General features: G+C 34.7%; 1 protein-coding gene across 5 annotated transcripts in view; it reads left to right on the top strand.

Annotated features, from left to right (window-relative positions):
* Nucleotides 1-18,237, top strand: part of AGTPBP1 (ATP/GTP binding carboxypeptidase 1) — a 201,717-nt gene that overhangs the window by 121,874 nt on the left and 61,606 nt on the right. For all 5 annotated transcript variants that reach the window (XM_023735793.1, XM_012556959.2, XM_023735796.1 and 2 more), the window contains 4 exons: nucleotides 7,971-8,058; nucleotides 13,129-13,273; nucleotides 15,922-16,075; nucleotides 17,097-17,277. In XM_023735793.1, the coding sequence (XP_023591561.1) occupies nucleotides 7,971-8,058; nucleotides 13,129-13,273; nucleotides 15,922-16,075; nucleotides 17,097-17,277 (568 nt within the window). The remainder of the gene's footprint in view (nucleotides 1-7,970; nucleotides 8,059-13,128; nucleotides 13,274-15,921; nucleotides 16,076-17,096; nucleotides 17,278-18,237) is intronic.

The raw sequence follows: 18,237 nt of genomic DNA, 5'->3' as shown, positions 1-18,237 counted from the left end.
TTTTTTTTTTTTTTTTTTTTTTTTTAATTATACCAGTACTACCCTGTTTTGATTACTGTATCTTTGTAGTAAATTTTGAAGTTAGGAAGAGTGAGCTTTCCAACTTTGTTCTTCTCTTTCAAGATGATTTTGGCTGTTATGGGCCCTGTGTGGTTTTTTGTGAATTTGAGGACCGACTTTTTCATTTCTGCCAAAAAGGCTGTTGGAATTTTGAAAAGGATTGTGTTGAATCTTTAGATTGCTTTGGGTAGTATTGCTATCATAACAGTATTAAGTCCTCTGGTTTATGAACAAGGATGTCTTTCCGTTTATTTAAGTCTTCTCTCCCCAATTTTCTTGATTATATTATCTAGTGGTTTGTCTGTTTCTTCTTTATTTCCCCAAGAACCAGGATTTTTATTTATTAATTTGACTTAATGTTTTTCTAGTCTCTATTTCATTAGTTTTTTTCTTTATTGTTATTTCCTTCCTTGTGTTTCTTCATTGTTCTTTTTCTAGCTTTGAGTTGGAAATTTAATTGATTTAAATTGATAATGGTGTTTAAAGCTATGACTCATTGATCACTGTTTTAAATGTATCTCATTGATTCCGATCTGTAGTGTTTGCCTTTTTTCTTTTACAATATTCTGTAATTTTTATTTTTTCTCCTTTCTCCCAAGAGTTGTTTAATAGAAGCTTTTTTAAATTTCCATATGGCAGGACTTTGTTCTCCCCTTTTTTAAAAAGTTAAAACATATTTACACTTATAGAAAAGTTGTAAGTACAACACAAATGATTTTTTTCTATATACCGCTTGAGAATATTTTCCTGTAATGATGCCGTCACCCTGAAATCTTTCGATATGTTTCCTATAAACAATGACATTTTTCTAGATAACTACAGTACAACTATCATAATCAGGAAATTACCATCGATGCATCATTCTGGGAAACTCTGGTGGCATAGTTGTTAAGAATTTGGCTGCTAACCAAAAGGTCGGCAGTTTGAATCCACCAGGCACTCCTTGGAAACCCTGTAGGGCAGTTCTACTCTGTCCTATAGGGTCACTATGAGTGGGAATTGACCCAATGGCAATGGGTTACATATTCTCATCTGATCTGTAGTGCCCCCTTTAGATTTGGCCTTTTTTCTCATTTATGTCTTTTATAGCAAAAGGATTCAGTTCAAAATCACATGTTGCTTTAGTTTTCAAGGCTCTTTATTCTAGTCGGGAACAGTTTTGCAGTCTTTGACCTTCCCTGAGTGTGACTCTTGAAATTACAGGCCTCTTATTTTGTAGAATGGCTCTCAATTTGGGTCTTTCTTGTGTTCCTCATGATAGGATTTAAATTACGCCTCTTTGGCAGGAACATCACTTAAGTGATGTTGTGTTCTGGTGACACAGGATTTTATTTTGCCCCATTCCAAAAACCAAAAAACCCTTTGCCGTTGAGTCAATTCCTACTCGTAGCAACCCTATAGGACAGAGTAGAACTTCCCCAGAGGGATTTCCAAGGCTATGATCTTTAAGGAGGCAGACTGCCACATCTTTCTCCTGTGGAACAGCTGGTAAGTTCGAACTGCCAACCTTCAGGTTAGCAGCCGAGAGCTGAACCACTATGCCACCATTTTGCCTCCTTACTGATGATAATGATTTGATCACTTGATTAAGTTGGTGTCTGCCAAGCTTTTCCATTGTAAAGTTACCCTTTTTCTCTTTGTATTTAGTATGTATTTTCTGTGGAAATACTTTGAGACAATGTAAACATCTTTTTCTTCTTCAGACTTTCAGTTTATTTATAATAATATAAACTTACAGTTTCCTATTTTACTCAATTGGTTATAATTTGTTACTATCATTATTTATTTTGGTGCTCAAATTGCCAGAGATTTCACCAGTGGAATCCCTTTCAAGTTGACTTGTGTGACCATTTTGACATGTCCCTCTCATTCTTCAAAGATGTCCGTTTTTGCACAACAGAGAAGCTCAAGGCTCATCTTGTACTTTCCTTCCCCCAGCCCTGCACTCAGTCTTTTCTTCAAAGGGCCCTAGTTTGTTTTAGTGAAGAATGGTATTTTAAAACCAAGATCTGTGTGCTTAGTGTGCACATTGCTTTTGGATTATTGCTACTTCCAGGCCCTCTCAATGGACAAAGCTAGGGAATATGTTTGTATATACTTAACATTAATACAGACACTTAAATCTGTATTTGTATGTATATGTGTATGTGTGTACCAATGTGACCCCCTTCATGAGGTCACACTGTTACCTTTAATTCGAGTCTAATACCGCAGATTTTATTCTAGTTTTCTTTCCATATTTACAACTCTCTTCTACAACATGGAGAATTTTGGCTCCCATTATCCTTAATAGATTCTGATCAATTCCAGTGCCTCTAACAATCTCCCTGCTGCTCTTTTGGGTTGATGCACTCACCGCATTTGTGGTCTGATACCCCAAGTCAGCTTATTCCCTCAGTCCCTCATGTGGGTGCCCTCCCTTTTTTGTTCTTTCGTTTTGTTCTTAATTTCTAGTTTTACTACATTGTGATCAGAGAGTTTAATTTGTACTATCTCTATTTAAAAGAACTGACTCATGTTTTCCTCATTACCTAATGTATGATCAATTTTATGAATGTTCCATGTGCTCTTAAGAGGAAGGTATATTCTCTGTTATCAGGGTTTAGTGTTCTATATATACCCATAAATTTGCCTTATTGATTATGTTGTTTAGATCTTCTGTATACTATTCTTAATTTTTGCTTATTTGGTGTGTCTTGTACTGAGATTCATGTGTTAAAATCTGCTGTCACTAGTGTGTTTCTATTTTTCCTTGCATCTCCTGTAGTTTCTGCTTTATGTAGGGAATGGCTCTTATCTGGTGCATAGACATTAAGTACTATTATATCTTCATTGTAAAATGTGGTTTTTATCATTATAAACTTTAATATTTTTATGTGTCCCATTTAATATTTTTTGACCTGTAATCTTCTTTGATCTTACGATTTCAGTCTTTGTTTTCTTATTATTTCCATTTGCTTGGTATATCTTTGCCCGTTTCTCTACTTAGAAATAACTGAAAGTTTGTTATGTTCTGTCTCTAGTAATCTGAAGGCCTAGGTCATGTGTGGTTTTATTTGTGTTGATAAATTTATGTTTTTTGGTGGGCAGGATGTGTGGAGAGATTCGGATTCAGGTGCTGCCATTATCCTCCAAACCAAGAATCTGATCTTCTTATTGTAGTATAAATAAATCTCCGCTCTAGAGAAGCATATTTTCTCTTTAGAATTACTGAGTTCAGATAGCTTATGCAGCTTCCGATAGGTGGCTTCAAGTGTACTTGAGCTCCATTTAAACTTTTCTTGTTCCTCTCATCTGTAAAATGGGGTGTTCCTTTCAACTCCAGATTTTTCTGATTCTGTGATTTATATTTATATACATTTGATGATTACAGCCTAAAATACCTAGCCTTTCTTTGTATCTGATCATGATAGTGACATGTACTCAATACAACCTTGGCCTTTACTTGGATATTAGAGGCCAGTGCCATTGGATGTAGTCTTTACTGTGGTAATTTGATTTTTTAGTTGTCTGTATTCAAGTAACAAGGTGACATTCTTAGCATATTTATTTTATGCATATAAAAGTTCATCCTTTGGCTAATGACTGAATGAGTTACTGAAATAAGGTTGGTGGTTTGAACCCACATAGAGGCACCTTGGAAGACAGGCTTGGTGATCTGCTTCTGAAAGGTCTCAGCCTTGAAATCCCTAAGGAGCAGTTCTACTCTGTTGCCATGAGCTGGAATAGACTTAGCAGGCTCATTTCCAGTGGTTAATAGCCACGTATGACTAGTGGTGCCAAATTTGACAGTGTTAGGACATTCCCATCTTAGCAGAAAGTTGTATTGCACAGCTCTGATCTAGATCGTACTGTCAAGGAGAACACTTTATACACTATGTAATATAGCTAATGTAATATAGCTAATGTGGTATTCATAGGAAAATTGAAAGCCTTTAATAACATTATTGATAAAATAAGAAGACCAAGTTAACTAAGTACCCAATTTAAGAAATTAGAAAAACTAGAAAATAAACCAAAAGGAAGATAAAGGAATTAATAAAAATAAAATGCTGACGATGAGATAGAAATAAAACAAAACGTAGAAATACCAAAATTGATTAAGAAGAAGTAGAGATTCTGAATAGGCTGTGTAACTGTTGGAAAAGAAAATTTAAAAAATTGTTAGTCACTGTACCCAGATGATATTCCAGCTGAATTATATTTACCCTTTAAATAAATAGATTGTATTTTTGTTGTTTATTGCATATAAATGATGGAAATATCTTTAATTCATTTTTTGATTTTTTTTGAAGCTAGTTGGCAGCGTGGTTAAGAGCTCAGCTGCTAACCAAAAGATGGGCAGTTCGAATCCACCAGCCACTCCTTGGAAACCCTATGGGGCAGTTCTGCTCTGTCCTGTAGGGTCCCTATGAGTTGGAATTGACTTGACGGCAACACGGGTTTTGTTCAGTGTGATCTTGTTACAAAAAAAAAAAAGACCAGCTTTACTTATGAATATAGATGCAAAAATTCTAAATGAGCTAGTGGTTTATTTAAACCCATACTGTTAGAAGAATAGCATTTTCTTGGAATGCAAAGATGGTTCACAATAGGAAACCTATCAACATAATTCACTGCATCGAAAGATTAAAGGAGAAAAGCCATGTGATTTTATTAGTAGATGCTGAAAAAGGCGTTTGACAGAATGATTAAAAGTGTGGTTAAGAATTATGGTGGAAACTACTCACTGCTCCAGTCATGGCAATAGTAGTAGCATCTGCCACAGAGGGTTGTTGTGAGAAGTTGATGACTTAATACGTGTAGAAGCACTTGGAACAATGTCTAGCACATAGCAATTCTGCAGTGTTAGCTATTATTATTATTTAAACGATGAAGTTGATTTTCAAAAAGATAGCAGATATTCATTGAATGGCAACACTTTTTGATTGAAATTATGAACAAGGAAGTTGTATATTCTTAGCACTGTGTTCAGCATTATATTTTGAAGTTGTTTCATTTCTCTAAATGCACTAAGAATAGAAAATGAAATACCTGACATAAATACCAGAAGAGGAGATAAAATATTTTAAATTACAGGTCATATGATCGTTGCTGTTGTTAGTTGCCGTTAAGTCAGTTCCGATGCCTGCTGACCTGATGTATAACAGAATGAAATGTTGCCCCGTCCTGCACTATGTTTGTTATCTTTGAGTCCATTGTTGTGGCTCTTGTGTCAGTCCATCTCACTGAGAGTTTCCCTCATTTTTGCTGATCCTCTGCTTTACCCTCTATGAGATAAATTGACACAGTGGCTGCAGCAATGGGCTGAAACAGCAATGATTGTGAGGATGACACAGGACTGGACACTGTTTTGTTTTATTGTACATAGGGTCGCTATGAGCTGGAACTGGCTTGACGGCACCTAACAACAACTCCTTTACCAAACATGGTTTTCTAAGAATTGGTCTTTGCTGATGATGTATTCGAAGGAAGCAAGAAGTTTCATTATCCTCACTTCTAAGGAGCATTCAGTTTTATTCCATAGAAAATGTTATAAATTACAAATTATATGATTATATTCCTAGAAAACCTAAGAGACTACTAAAAACCTGTTAAAGTTAGTGCATATATTGGATAAGATGAATATAAAATAAATATAGAAACTGAATAATTTTTCATTGTTGCAATAACCAGTTAGAAATAGAAAAAGGAAAAAAAAATCGTAACAAATATTCAAAGATAAATTCAACAAAATAGTTCTTTACCAACACAAAGAAAATGATTTTATCTTTTAATAAAAATTTAAGGTAAATCATACCAGGTCTCAATAAAAATGTCAACCTACCCAAAGTGACCCACAGATTCAATACAGTTTCTATCAAAATTGTAGCAGCTTTTCTTGCAGAAATGGAAAAGTTGATCTTCAAATTATATTTGTGGGGGAAGGGGCCCTGAATAGGCAAAACAATCTTAGAAAGAAGGACAAAGTAGGAAGACTCATATTTCCTGATTTCAGAACGTACTATAAAGCTGTAGTAATCAAAACAATGTGGTATTGGTGTAAGAATAAATATATAGACCAGTGGAAAAGAATCGAGAGTCCAGTAAGAAGCTCATACATTTATGGTCAATTGACTTTCAACAAGAGTGCCAAGTCCATTCAATGGGAAAGAGTAATCTCTTCAAAATGGTGCTGAAACAACTTCACATAATTTGTGACATTTACTCAACATAGATTAAAGACGTAAGTGTAAGAACTAAAACCATAAAACTCATGGAAGAAAAAACGGGTAAAGCTTCAAGACCTTGTTTTTGACAGTGAATTCTTAGATATGACACCAAAAGCATGATCAACAGAAGAAAAAAACAGATAAATTGGAGATCATCAAAATTCAAACTTTTTATGGATCAAAGACTTTATCAGCAAAGTTAAGAGACAACCTACAGAACAAGAGAAAATATTTGGGAGCCATATATCTGATAAGGACGTAATATCTAGAATATATAAAGAACTCCTACAACTGAACAACAAGAAGACTAAACCCAGTTAAAATATGGGTAGGGTCTTGAATAGACATGCCTCCAAAGAAGATAGACTCAAAGTCATTAGTTATCAAGGAAATACAAATCAAAACCACAATTAGATATCATGTCACATCTACTGGGATGGCTAGTAACAGAAAAATGAAAAATAACAGGTGTTGGGGAGAATAAGGAGAAATCCATTTGTGGTGGGATTGTAAAATGGTGCAGCTGGTGTGGTAAACAGTTGGGTGTTTCCTCAAAAAGTTAAACACAGGTTTATAATATTACCTAGCAATTCCATTCCTAGGAGCATTTGAAAGAGACTCGAAACTTGTACACCAGTGTTCATTGCAGCATTATTCACAACAGCCAAAAAGTGGAAACAACTCAAGTGTCTATCAACAGATGAATGGATAAACTATATGTATATATCAGCATATATCCATACCGTGGAATATTATTCAGCCATAGAGAGAAATGGAAGTTCTGATACAGGCTACAACACGGATAAACCTTGAAAACATGTTGAGTGAAATAAGCGAGACACAAAAGGACAAAGATTGTATGATCCCACTTATATGAAGTAATCTAAAATAGGCAAATTCATGGAGACAAAAGTAGATCGTGGTTACCAGGGACTGGGGGGAGTGAGGAATGGGGAGTTATTGCTTAAGGGCTACAGAGTTTCTGTTAAGGGGATGAAAACTTTTGGAGGTAGGTAATGGTAATGGTTGTACAACACGGTAAACATAATGTCTCTGAATTGTACACTTAAAAATGGTTAAAATGGCAATTTTTTTGTTATATATATTTTACCACAATAAAATTTTTAAAATGCCAGCCTTTCTAAAATTAACATGACAATTTAATTCCAGTTAGAACCCTAGTGAGTTATTTTTGGAAATTAGATTTTAAAGTTCATATAGAAAATATAAGAATACCCAAGAAGATATACTGTGTAATTGATTCCACTTCTGTTAACAGTAACCTTCTACTCTCTCACCACAAAAATTAATTTGTATGGAGAAAGATGAGGAAGAAAGCAAACATGCCATTTTGGTGGCATTTTTCTCTTTAACCTCAGTGTAGATGGAAATGCATAGAGAATTGGCAGAGGGAGGGGGATCATGCACTATTTGTTGTATATCTTTTTATTGATTTACTTGTTATAAGAAATAGATACATATTTAGTTGATCTAGTATAGAAAATTTAATAGAAAAATATTTAGAGACTTTTCACTCATTAAAGTTGTATTCTTTTAATTAAAACTGAAATGTGTCTTAATTTAGCTGTCCTGAAAGTTTGGTTCTTTCTGTAAAGGTAAGATTAATTTTTAACTCAAATATTCTGAATTTTCTCTCTTTCTCTCTGTCTCTCTTTCTCTCCTGTTTCTGTCTCAAAGGTATGCAGCCACTCATGTATTCCGTTCAGGAAGCATTAAATGCCAGACCATGGTGGATTCGTGTGGGGACTGACATTTGTTACTATAAGTAAGTATAAGAGGACATTAGCTTTTCTTAAAAGGAAAGGCCTATAAGCAGGAATATTCACACCTATTCTTCCACCCATCCCTCAAGAACACCATCGTTTAGATTATACTATCTTAATTTTTCTCAGTGTTTTCAATTATATAAGGAAGATATTTCATTTTATTTCAGTACAAAGATAAAACAGTAGAATTATTACTGCATTTTTTGATTTGTGATGCTATAAGTTAGTATAAAGAGTAGTGTAGAATTTGAGTTCCATTCATGGAGTATATATACCAAAACCAAACCAAACCCATTGTTGTTGAATCTATTCTGACTCATAACAACCCTATAGGATAGAGTAGAACTGCCCCATAGGGTTTCCAAGGCTGTAATCTTGATGGAAGCAGACGTCACGTCTTTCTCCTGCAGAGTGGCTGGTGGGTTCGAACCTCCAACCTAACGGTTAGCAGCAGAGTGCTTAGCCACTGCACCATCAAGGCTTCTTTGGGAATAGATAGTGGAAATAAAGTGTGTTTTGTCAATAGGTGGACTTAGGCTGAAGTCTTGTCTTCACCACTTAGACAGCTATATATCCTTAGCTTTTTCAGCTTTGTTGTTGTTAGTTGCTGTTGAGGCGATTCCGACTCATGGTGACCCCATGTGTGCAGAGAAGAACTACTCCATAGGGTTTTCAAGGCTGTGACCTTTCAGAAGCAGATCACCAAGGTGCCTCTGGATGGGTTCGAATTGCCAGCCTTTTGGATAGTAGTCAAGCACTTAACCATTTGCAACACCCGCAGACTCTCTTCAGTTTTAAAACTCTTGAAATGCCATTGAGTAAAGCTGAAATGAGAAATTCTAGGAAATAACTTGCAGTGGTGTTGTGTTGTTGCTATGATATTAAAGTATAATTCTTTTCTCTTTTTGTATTCACACAGGAATATTTACCTCATCTTAATTTCTGAAGTATTTTAACTGAGATGTTTCCCACAGTTACATTATATCATTTCATACAGTTTAACTTTGATGTCAAATAGGTAGTGTACTTAGTAATAAAGGCTAAAAATCATTTACTATTTCTGCGGAGAAATTGGATTATTCTTCAACTCTACTTCTGAGTAATCTAGGATTATTACATATACCTTACTTCCCATTTTTACTCTATTTCTGCATATAATGTTTCCAGATAACTTTCACTATTGAATCTGCTTGGCATCTTTGCTTCTCCTCTGTTGTCAATCTCAGTCCTGACATTTTTATACAGTAGATTTTGACTTATATTGTGTTTAGCACTAATGTCCCTTAAAAAAAAAAAAAAAAAAAAAAAATCTTATCAGTCAGAAGAGACTATTTCTAAAATTAAAGCGTTTTAACAGTTTATGACATGGGCTTTTGAAGAACCGTGCTCTTAAGCATTATTACTTTCTGGGAAAGAAAATGTTCCTTTGACTTTATCTCAGTAGGATTCCCCTCCCCCTACTTTTATTAGCAAAGTGAACAGTAAATAAATGAGAAGCAGAAATACAAGGTAATTTGTAATTGGTCTGCATCTGAATAAATTTCATATTTCTTTAATGGTAGGATGTAATAAAAAATACGTTGTTTATTTTCATTTATGTAGGACCTGAAGAATACATGAGAAACAAGGATTAAATTATATCTGTCAGCTATTCTGTCCTAAGCTTTTAAAAATATTTTAATTATGGTTGTTGATGGCTGGCCCATCTTCAAGACTCACTGTCCCATTGCCTTAAAAGGAAAGGCCTATAGCCTGGAATGTACCCACCTATTCTTCCACCCATCCCTCAAGAACACCATCTTTTAGATTATACTACCTTAATTTTTCTCAGTGTTTTCAATTATGTAAGGAAGTGCTTATGCTCTAATGTTAAATGAAAAAATAATGAGTTTTCTAAATTGTATATGTAGATAGACATATATTGGAGACATATAATAAAAGAATGAGAATAAAATATGCCAAAATATTTTTGTTGTTGATTTGTGACTTAGGAGACCACATGTGTTATAGAGTAGAACTGCTCCATAGGGTTTTCTTGGCTGTAATCTTAATGGAAGCAGACCGCCAGGCCCGTTTTTTTGGTGGTCCTGCTGGTGGGTTCAAACTGCCAACCTCTTGGTTACCAGCTGAGTGCAAATCCCTTACATGCCACCCCAAGTCCTTTCAAAATTGTTAACAGTGGCAGATTTCCCTTGAGTAAGGAAATTGGTTTTTTAAAATTATTTATTCTTTTTTATTTTTTTCTAAATTTTCCATAATGTGCATAGAAACATTCACAATTTATTCCTTTGAGACTAAAACAAATAACAAGTAATAAGATTCTGTCACATATTAAATATTCTGAAAATCTAAGGTGTGAGTAATTTGTAGATATGTTTCAGAGGGCAAGAAGAACAAACTAGCAGTCTGGGAATATACTCTCTAACTGATAATTTTCCTACCAAACCATAGCTAGTCTTTGAAATGTCTTTGAGGTAACCTACATACAAATTCCACTGGAGTTGTACAAAAAGAGACTCAATTGGATTATTAGACTTAGGTCTAGAAAAAAGATAACGGCAAATTGGGGGAGGCTATAAACTATGTACATTTTATTCTGCAGTTTATTCTTTTTGGTATTTTTGACACAGTACTGTTGAACCCGGTTAAAACTACCTTGCAACGTTTTGTACTGCGTATACCCACCCATTCTTGAAGTTTGTCTCAAGTGTTTTTGCCCTTTTTTCTTCTGAGATTCTTTACTGTGGCGCGGGTGGCAGGTGACCTCCACAGGAGGCTCTAGCAGTGTCTGTGTAAGTGGCCGAGATCATGGCTACGTGACTGATTTCAGAGAAGGAGACTCATCACTGGCTTTCATGATATTGCACTTGGGTGGTTTGTCTGATAAACTTCTTCCAGTTTTTCTGCCTCTCTTTTAAATTCATTGTAAAGACACTTTATTGAGGATGTTCCCCAAGTCCTTGATGTCATTTTGTTCTTTGATCATTTGTCTTTCACAAAGTTGGAGTGAAGCAGTGATGATCTGGACAGTGCTTGGCTGGCTAAGCTTTGGCGAAATTATTTAGACTATAAAAGCATGAAACAATGTTTTTCAAAAAATATTTTTCCCATGCGTTTTACACAATAGAAGTCACCAATCAATGAAGGCTTTTTCTTTTTCACATTACAAATTGAATGACCGGAGCATGACAGGTGGTGGTTCTAGTCTGTGTAAGGAGTGATGGCAAGGTTTTTTGTTTGTTTAGTTTTTTCTTTTGGCTACTTCCAATTCAACGAACATTTATTAGCCACTTTCTATGTAATGGAACTCTGGTGGTACAGTGGTTAAGAGCTCGACTGTTAACAGAAAGGTCGGCAGTTCGAACCCACCAGCTGCTCCTTGGAAGCCCTATGGGGCAGTGCTGTTCTGTCCTATAGGGTTGCTATGAGTTGGAGTCGACTCCATGGCAATGGGTTTGGCTTGGGTAGTTCTGTGTAACAGGCCCTGTTCTAGTTGCTTTCCTGAAGCCTGACATCCAGATAGTGAAGGTTATAATCTACTATCTTCATTGTTTCTTAACTTTCCGTGTCAGCTAAATCCTCTGATGCTTGTTTTTCTTATCTGTAAAATGGGAATAAAACTACCTTCCACCAATATATGAAATAAAATGTGTATTTTACTGGTTTCTAACCTGTAAAGAAGCACATAGTTATAATGTGGTGTATAAATACCTCTCTGATTCGGTGATAAACTTTTGGGGGAGAAGAGTTGACAGGAACTAGTTCATGAACTTATTTTATATTTCCGCCAGTTCTTAGCACTTTGTCATTGAGTATGTATTCAAGATATAATGGCTAAATTAATGAAGACAAAATTTGATCATACTGTGAATATTTATGTGGGTAAATAAATAGCCTATAGTCCCTGGTTTTTCTTCATTTCATGGCTTTAGTAATACAAGATGATATGTGTCATCATGTTGGTGATATTCAAAATCTGGAAAGTAACATGTAGTTTTTAAAACTGTTTATTATGAAAATTTTAGAATATTACAAAAGCAGAGAATAAGATTTGAGAGCCCTTGTATTTTCACCCAGTTTCAACAGTTATCAACACGTGGTTAGTTTTGTTTACTTGTGCTTTCACCCCTACCTCCATACTGAACTTTGAAAAGCAATTTTTAGACATATACTTTATCCATAAATACTTAAGTGTGTGTCTGTTTTTAAGGAAATCCAACCACAATACCATTATCACAACTAAGAAAAATTAAGAAAATTCCTTAATACAATGAACTATCCAGTCAATTTTCAGACTTCCCCAGTTGTCTCATTGATGTTTTATAGTTGATTTGTTCCAATTAGAACCCAACCAGTTCTACACATTGCATTTAATTTTGATTGATAGGTCTCTCAAGTTTCTTTTCATTTACGGGCTTCCTTTTTTTCTGTTTTTCTTTCCCATTTATTTATTCAAGAAACTGGATCATTTGTCATGTAGGATTTTTCACATTTAGGTTTTGCTGATTGCATTCCTGTGGTGTTAACTATTTCTTTTCTCCTATTTCCTATAAACTAGTAATTAGATCCAGAAGCATGGTCAACTTCAGGTTTGATTTTTGACAAGAATACTTCATAGGTGGTGCTGTGAAACCATGATAAGATAAGCATCGTGTCTGCTTATTGTTCTTTTTATAATATTGATTGATAAATCGCTTCAGGTATTGTCACCAGATCCATGTATTATAAAGATGTCCCTCAGCATTTCTTCCAGTGATGATCATTCATGATCATTGCCTAGATCCAGTAATGTGTTTGGATGTCAAATAATGGGGTTCTAAAAATTATATTGATGTGTAAAGTATTAGCTTTATTTAATTAGTAAATCAGAAGTGAAAAATAATATTGTTGGCTGATAGCCATTAATTGCTTTATTAGTACCAAGTCTGTTTTTATAGGATGCTTAGCATTAAAGTTTTTATGGACTGTGGCTTTTCTTTTTTCCTTAAGGTCTGTTTAATAAAAATAGAAAGAAAAATCAGACTTTTTGTATGGATGGAATAAACATATTTTATACTTTTTTATTGCAGAAATCACTTCTCAAGAAGTTCAGTTGCTGCTGGTGGGCAGAAGGGAAAGTCTTACTATACAATTACATTCACAGTCAGTTTTCCACATAAAGATGATGTTTGCTACTTTGCTTATCACTATCCATATACGTATTCAACTTTGCAGGTGAGAACTCATTTAATTGAATTATAACAATTATTATGTCATATGCGTATATCTGATAATTGAAGAAAAATTATTTTTAATTAAATAATAAGAAAAATGTTTATAGTGTTGAAGAATTTAGAAAATACTACAAGATTTGTTGAAAACATTAAAGGGAGTACAGTGGGAATGTGGTCCTGATTTTTAGTTACTGGAGAGAAATTTTAAAGAAATGTGACATGAATTTTGCTTTTCATCTTTTTGTAGATATCTTTAATTCTTTAAGATTCCATGATTTACTGATTTTAACTGTGTTTAACTATGTTTAACCAAAAGCACTGAATCTTAAGAAAATCAAAGAATAGAAAAATGTGGGTATATTTTGACTTTTTCTATTGGAAATTCATTTCTTCTGTTGGTTGCATTATAGAGCCCTAGATCCAAATTTTTTAGAATATGGGGTATAAAATTTGTTCTGTGGGTTCTTTTTGAGATTGGTTGAATATTTACATTGTAAAACAAAACAGTACAACTGTTGGTTAATCCAAGTAATTAAATTACCAACCATGGTAGATTTATTGTCAGAATGGAATGTCTTCACTGTCCTAATGGTCAAGGATCATGAAGATGTGATCAATTTACCAAGAAAGAGATCGGAGAACTGCTATGATTGGAAACAAGCTTCCAAATTATTAGGGAGGGAGAAAATGAAAGAGAAACATAGTCCTTAGAGCGGAAGAGATGTCAAGGCTGAGAACACTAAATGGGGCAGAGGATCATTTTATTTTAATTAAGGTTAAAACCTATAGAGTAGGTATAATATTAAGGTAGATTTCTGTGCTGAATAACACAGCATCAGAAAATATACTCACTGACTTAGTCATCCTAGGAAAATAATTGTAGACGTATATAAAAGTATATCTTCAAGGTCGTTACTTGCATGGTGATATATAATTGTTCCTTACTGATCTTACTTTCTAAATATATTTTGAATTCTCCTACTTACTTTCAATCTTACTACCATACTGCCTTTTCCAGGCTACCATTGTTTCTCACCTGGGCTTCTGCCAACCTCTTTCTGACTGGTGTCCTAGGATTCACTTTTACCCATTTCCTCTACTTCAGTCTTTTTTCCCTACTGCAGTCACAGAAGTCTTCAGTGACAGATACAGTCATATAAACCCTCTGCTTAGTGGCCTCTCTTGCCCTTTGCATGAAATCTAAAATCACATGGTTCATTTAGTCCTTTTTCTACTATTTTTTCACAATATCTACATACCATTGCCATATCCACATACTGTTTTAATGATTATTTAATATTTCTCTTTAAGTAGACTTTAATTCACTCTTTAAAATTTATCCTTATTCTAAATTAATATTTTTGGAAATTTTTTTTTAATTCACAGTTAAATACATACCTATTAAAAATTTTTAAAATGTTATCCATGTACCACTTAGTTATCTCAAATACCAGAAGTATGTTTTGCATGCTTTGGGAAAGACTGGTCTGCCAGGCCCCTTATTCTGTTTCAGATTCTCTGTTTCTCACTGTTGTTCCTTCTAGCCTAGCTGTAATGAACCTCACTCAGTTCTCTCAAATGCCCCAGATGCTTCCTTAACTCATAGTCTGCTACACACTTTTTCTCTACTTGCCAGCACTCTTTTCTGTCCTTTCCACTTATCCATAAACTCTTAGTTTAAATCTCATTTTTTTTTACGAGACCTTTCCTAACTGCCCAGATTACACGCAGGTTCCCCTCTCCATTTATTCAGTGCCCTATCCCACAGCTTCTGGCTGATAGTGACCTCTCAGTAAATAGTTGGTATGAGAATGGACATAGGCAAACATTTGGAAGCCAACTAAGTATCGTAAAATAAGGAATTGGGCGATTTATTTTGGGTTTAACTGTAAAATAAAAGCATTAAAAGTTGCTTTTTCTTTGGAAAAAAACACATTAAATGTGTTTAAAGATATGGTATAATATTCATCATTATGAATATATGTGTGTATGTGTATAAATTGCTAAGTGATAAAAGCAGATTATAAAAAGTCTTACGTATAACTACAGTTTTGTTCATATACATTACATTTGTTGGTAGTAATCTAGGTGATGTGCAATTATGGGTGTTTAAAAATTTTTTTTGTACTTCGTATTTTCCAGACATTTTACATTTTACAATGAACCTGTATTAATCTTGAAATCAGGAAAAGAAGTTATTAAAAATATTTGTGCTACATGATTTGCTTTCTTCAATTTTAGATTGCCATTGCAAGTCTATAGTCACTTACCCACAATTCTAAACCCAAAAAGCTTTTTCATAACTTAATTTGGCAGCAAAGCCTGACTTGAACGGATGTGGGCGTATTTAGAGTCTTGGTTCCCCTTAGGACGACTCCTCAGGTGTTTTGCTGCAGCAGTAATAACGATAGCAGGATGCTGCCCTTGACCCTGCTGATGGTGTCACACAATTCATGGTATATGCACTGTATCACCTTTCTCAAATTCCCCAAATACTGACATTCGAAGTACACCTAGCCCTGAGGGTTTCAAATAAGGGATTATGAATCTGATCCACTTCTAGTTATGTGGAGATCTGGATGCATTATTTCTATATATCATAGGGAGGTTTTAAATGATTGTATACTTTGCTTTTAAATTTTTATCAAGATGCATCTTCAAAAATTGGAATCAGCACACAATCCTCAGCAAATCTATTTTCGAAAAGATGTGTTGTGTGAAACCCTGTCTGGAAACAGCTGTCCCTTGGTGACTATAACAGCAATGCCAGAGTCTAATTATTATGAACATATCTGTCAATTCAGTAAGTCTGTCTTCTTCACTCAAAATACCAGTAATTCTCACTTATTTTTCTTTTTTTCATATATATTTTATAATGGAAATAATACTAGGACTAGTAGGTATCAGAAGACTTGAATTCTAGTCTCCATCCTGTTACTGGCCAGCTCTGGACCTCAGTTTCCTCATTTCAGAAATGAGGGAGCTAGATCAGATGATCTCTGAGGTCCCTTTTGATAGTCATATTCCTTAATTCTTATGCTTAGAAATTATGCTCTGAGTATAATACAACATTGTTTTAAGAGCTCATGTAATACCATCAGTTTTTAAATTGACAAGTAATGTTATTTATAAATATAACATCCAGGAACCTATCAAATGTTTTGATAGCTAGTACTGAATAACTGCTTGTTTTCCCTGCCATTTATATTTTAAAAATTGCTTTAGATGTACAGCTATGACAGTAAAAATGATTAAACTGTTCTAGTTTTGGTAAGAAGTATTTTCAGGGAAAAGAAAGAGCTTGATATGCATGAAAATATGAGAGTGAGCTAAGTGGTTATTTTGTAGACATGCATGTTTCTTTGTAAATCTAACAGATACACTTTTTTTCTCTGTACTTAGCGTCTGTAAGACAGGGATAAGATTATATTTTCCTTCTTTTCCACATGGCTTAATAAAAAATAATTTTATGTTTAAAAATTCCCCAACTACTTGTTCTTTATAAAACCAAGACTGTATTAAAGAACTAATTTTACATGTTAGATTAATCATTGGGAAATGAATAAGTGGATTATGTCCTAGCTCAAATACCATCTGTTGTGTCATGTTCATATTATGAGCTCCTTTAGACATTACTTTCATAATTGTTTCCTCCATAGGGCCTACTGCAGTGCTTGTATATAGTAGGTGCACCATGAGTTCTGTTGTGAATTTATATCAGAATTTCCAGTTGAGTAAGAAACATTTCTAAAGCCCGAAAGTAAAATATCATAAATATTTTTAGTAGTTGTTCATTTTAATTTGCGATTTTATGTGTACTTTAGGAAATCGCCCTTACGTTTTCTTATCTGCTCGGGTACATCCTGGAGAAACTAACGCAAGTTGGGTTATGAAAGGAACATTGGAGTATCTGATGAGTAATAACCCTACTGCTCAGAGCTTGCGAGAATCCTATATTTTTAAAATTGTCCCTATGCTAAATCCAGATGGTGTCATCAATGGAAAGTAAGTTAAGAAATAGTTAATAGAAATGTTATAAAGTATTATGGCTGTCCTGTATAAACTTGTTGAAATAATAGTATCCAAGTTAATTTGGAAGACAAATCTTGTGATTTTTCTAGAACAAAGAAATTTTTGGTGGGAGATTCATCTACGATACATTTTTAAATGAAAATATATTTTGTATGCTTGTCGTAGGATATTTTGAGGAATTCCATATTTATGAGAATGTGATTTCATACAACGCCTGTGTGTCTTGCTTCAATTGCTTTAAGGAAATCGCAGCGTCAGGATATGAGAAAGGTTTTTAACACACACCCCTACATTTTCTCTTATTTATTTATCAGTGACGTGATCTTGGATCATCCCAAGTTAGAATCTCTGGGGATCACTTTACACTAACATGGAATGTTAGCACTATCTGCTAACCTCTTCCAGATGCTAGGAGGTATTGTTTCTGACAGAAGAAATTCCTTAGACTGAAATGTTGTCATTGTTGTTGGGTGTCATCGAGTCGATTTTGACTAATAGCAACCCCATGTGACAGAGTGGAGCTGCCCCATAGGGTTTTCTTGGCTATAATGTTTATGGAAGGAGCCCTGGTGGCACAATGGTTAAGCACTCAGCTGCAAACTGAAGGGTGGGTGGTTTGAACCTAGTAGCCACTCGACGGGAGAAAGATGTGGCAGTCTGCTTCTGTGAAGATTACAACCTTGGAAATCCTATGGGGCGGTTCTACTCTGTTGTATAGGGCCGCTGTGAGTTGGAATTGACTCGATGGCACATAACTACTGTTACTAATCTTTACAGAAGCAGATCGCCAGGTGTTTCTCCTGTAGAGCTACTGGGTAGGTTCAGCTGCCAGCCTTTTGGTTAGCAGCCCAGTGCTTAACCGACACACCACCAGGGCAGGGCTACTTTTAGACTGAAACGTTGTTGTTAGGTGCCGTTGAGTCAATTCTGACT

The sequence above is a fragment of the Trichechus manatus genome, unplaced genomic scaffold (genome assembly GCF_000243295.1).
Source record: "Trichechus manatus latirostris isolate Lorelei unplaced genomic scaffold, TriManLat1.0 scaffold00082, whole genome shotgun sequence".
In the NCBI taxonomy this organism is placed as follows: Eukaryota; Metazoa; Chordata; class Mammalia; order Sirenia; family Trichechidae; genus Trichechus; species Trichechus manatus.
The sequence above is the reverse complement of the archived record's forward strand: the minus strand, read 5'-3'. Positions and strand labels throughout refer to the sequence as shown.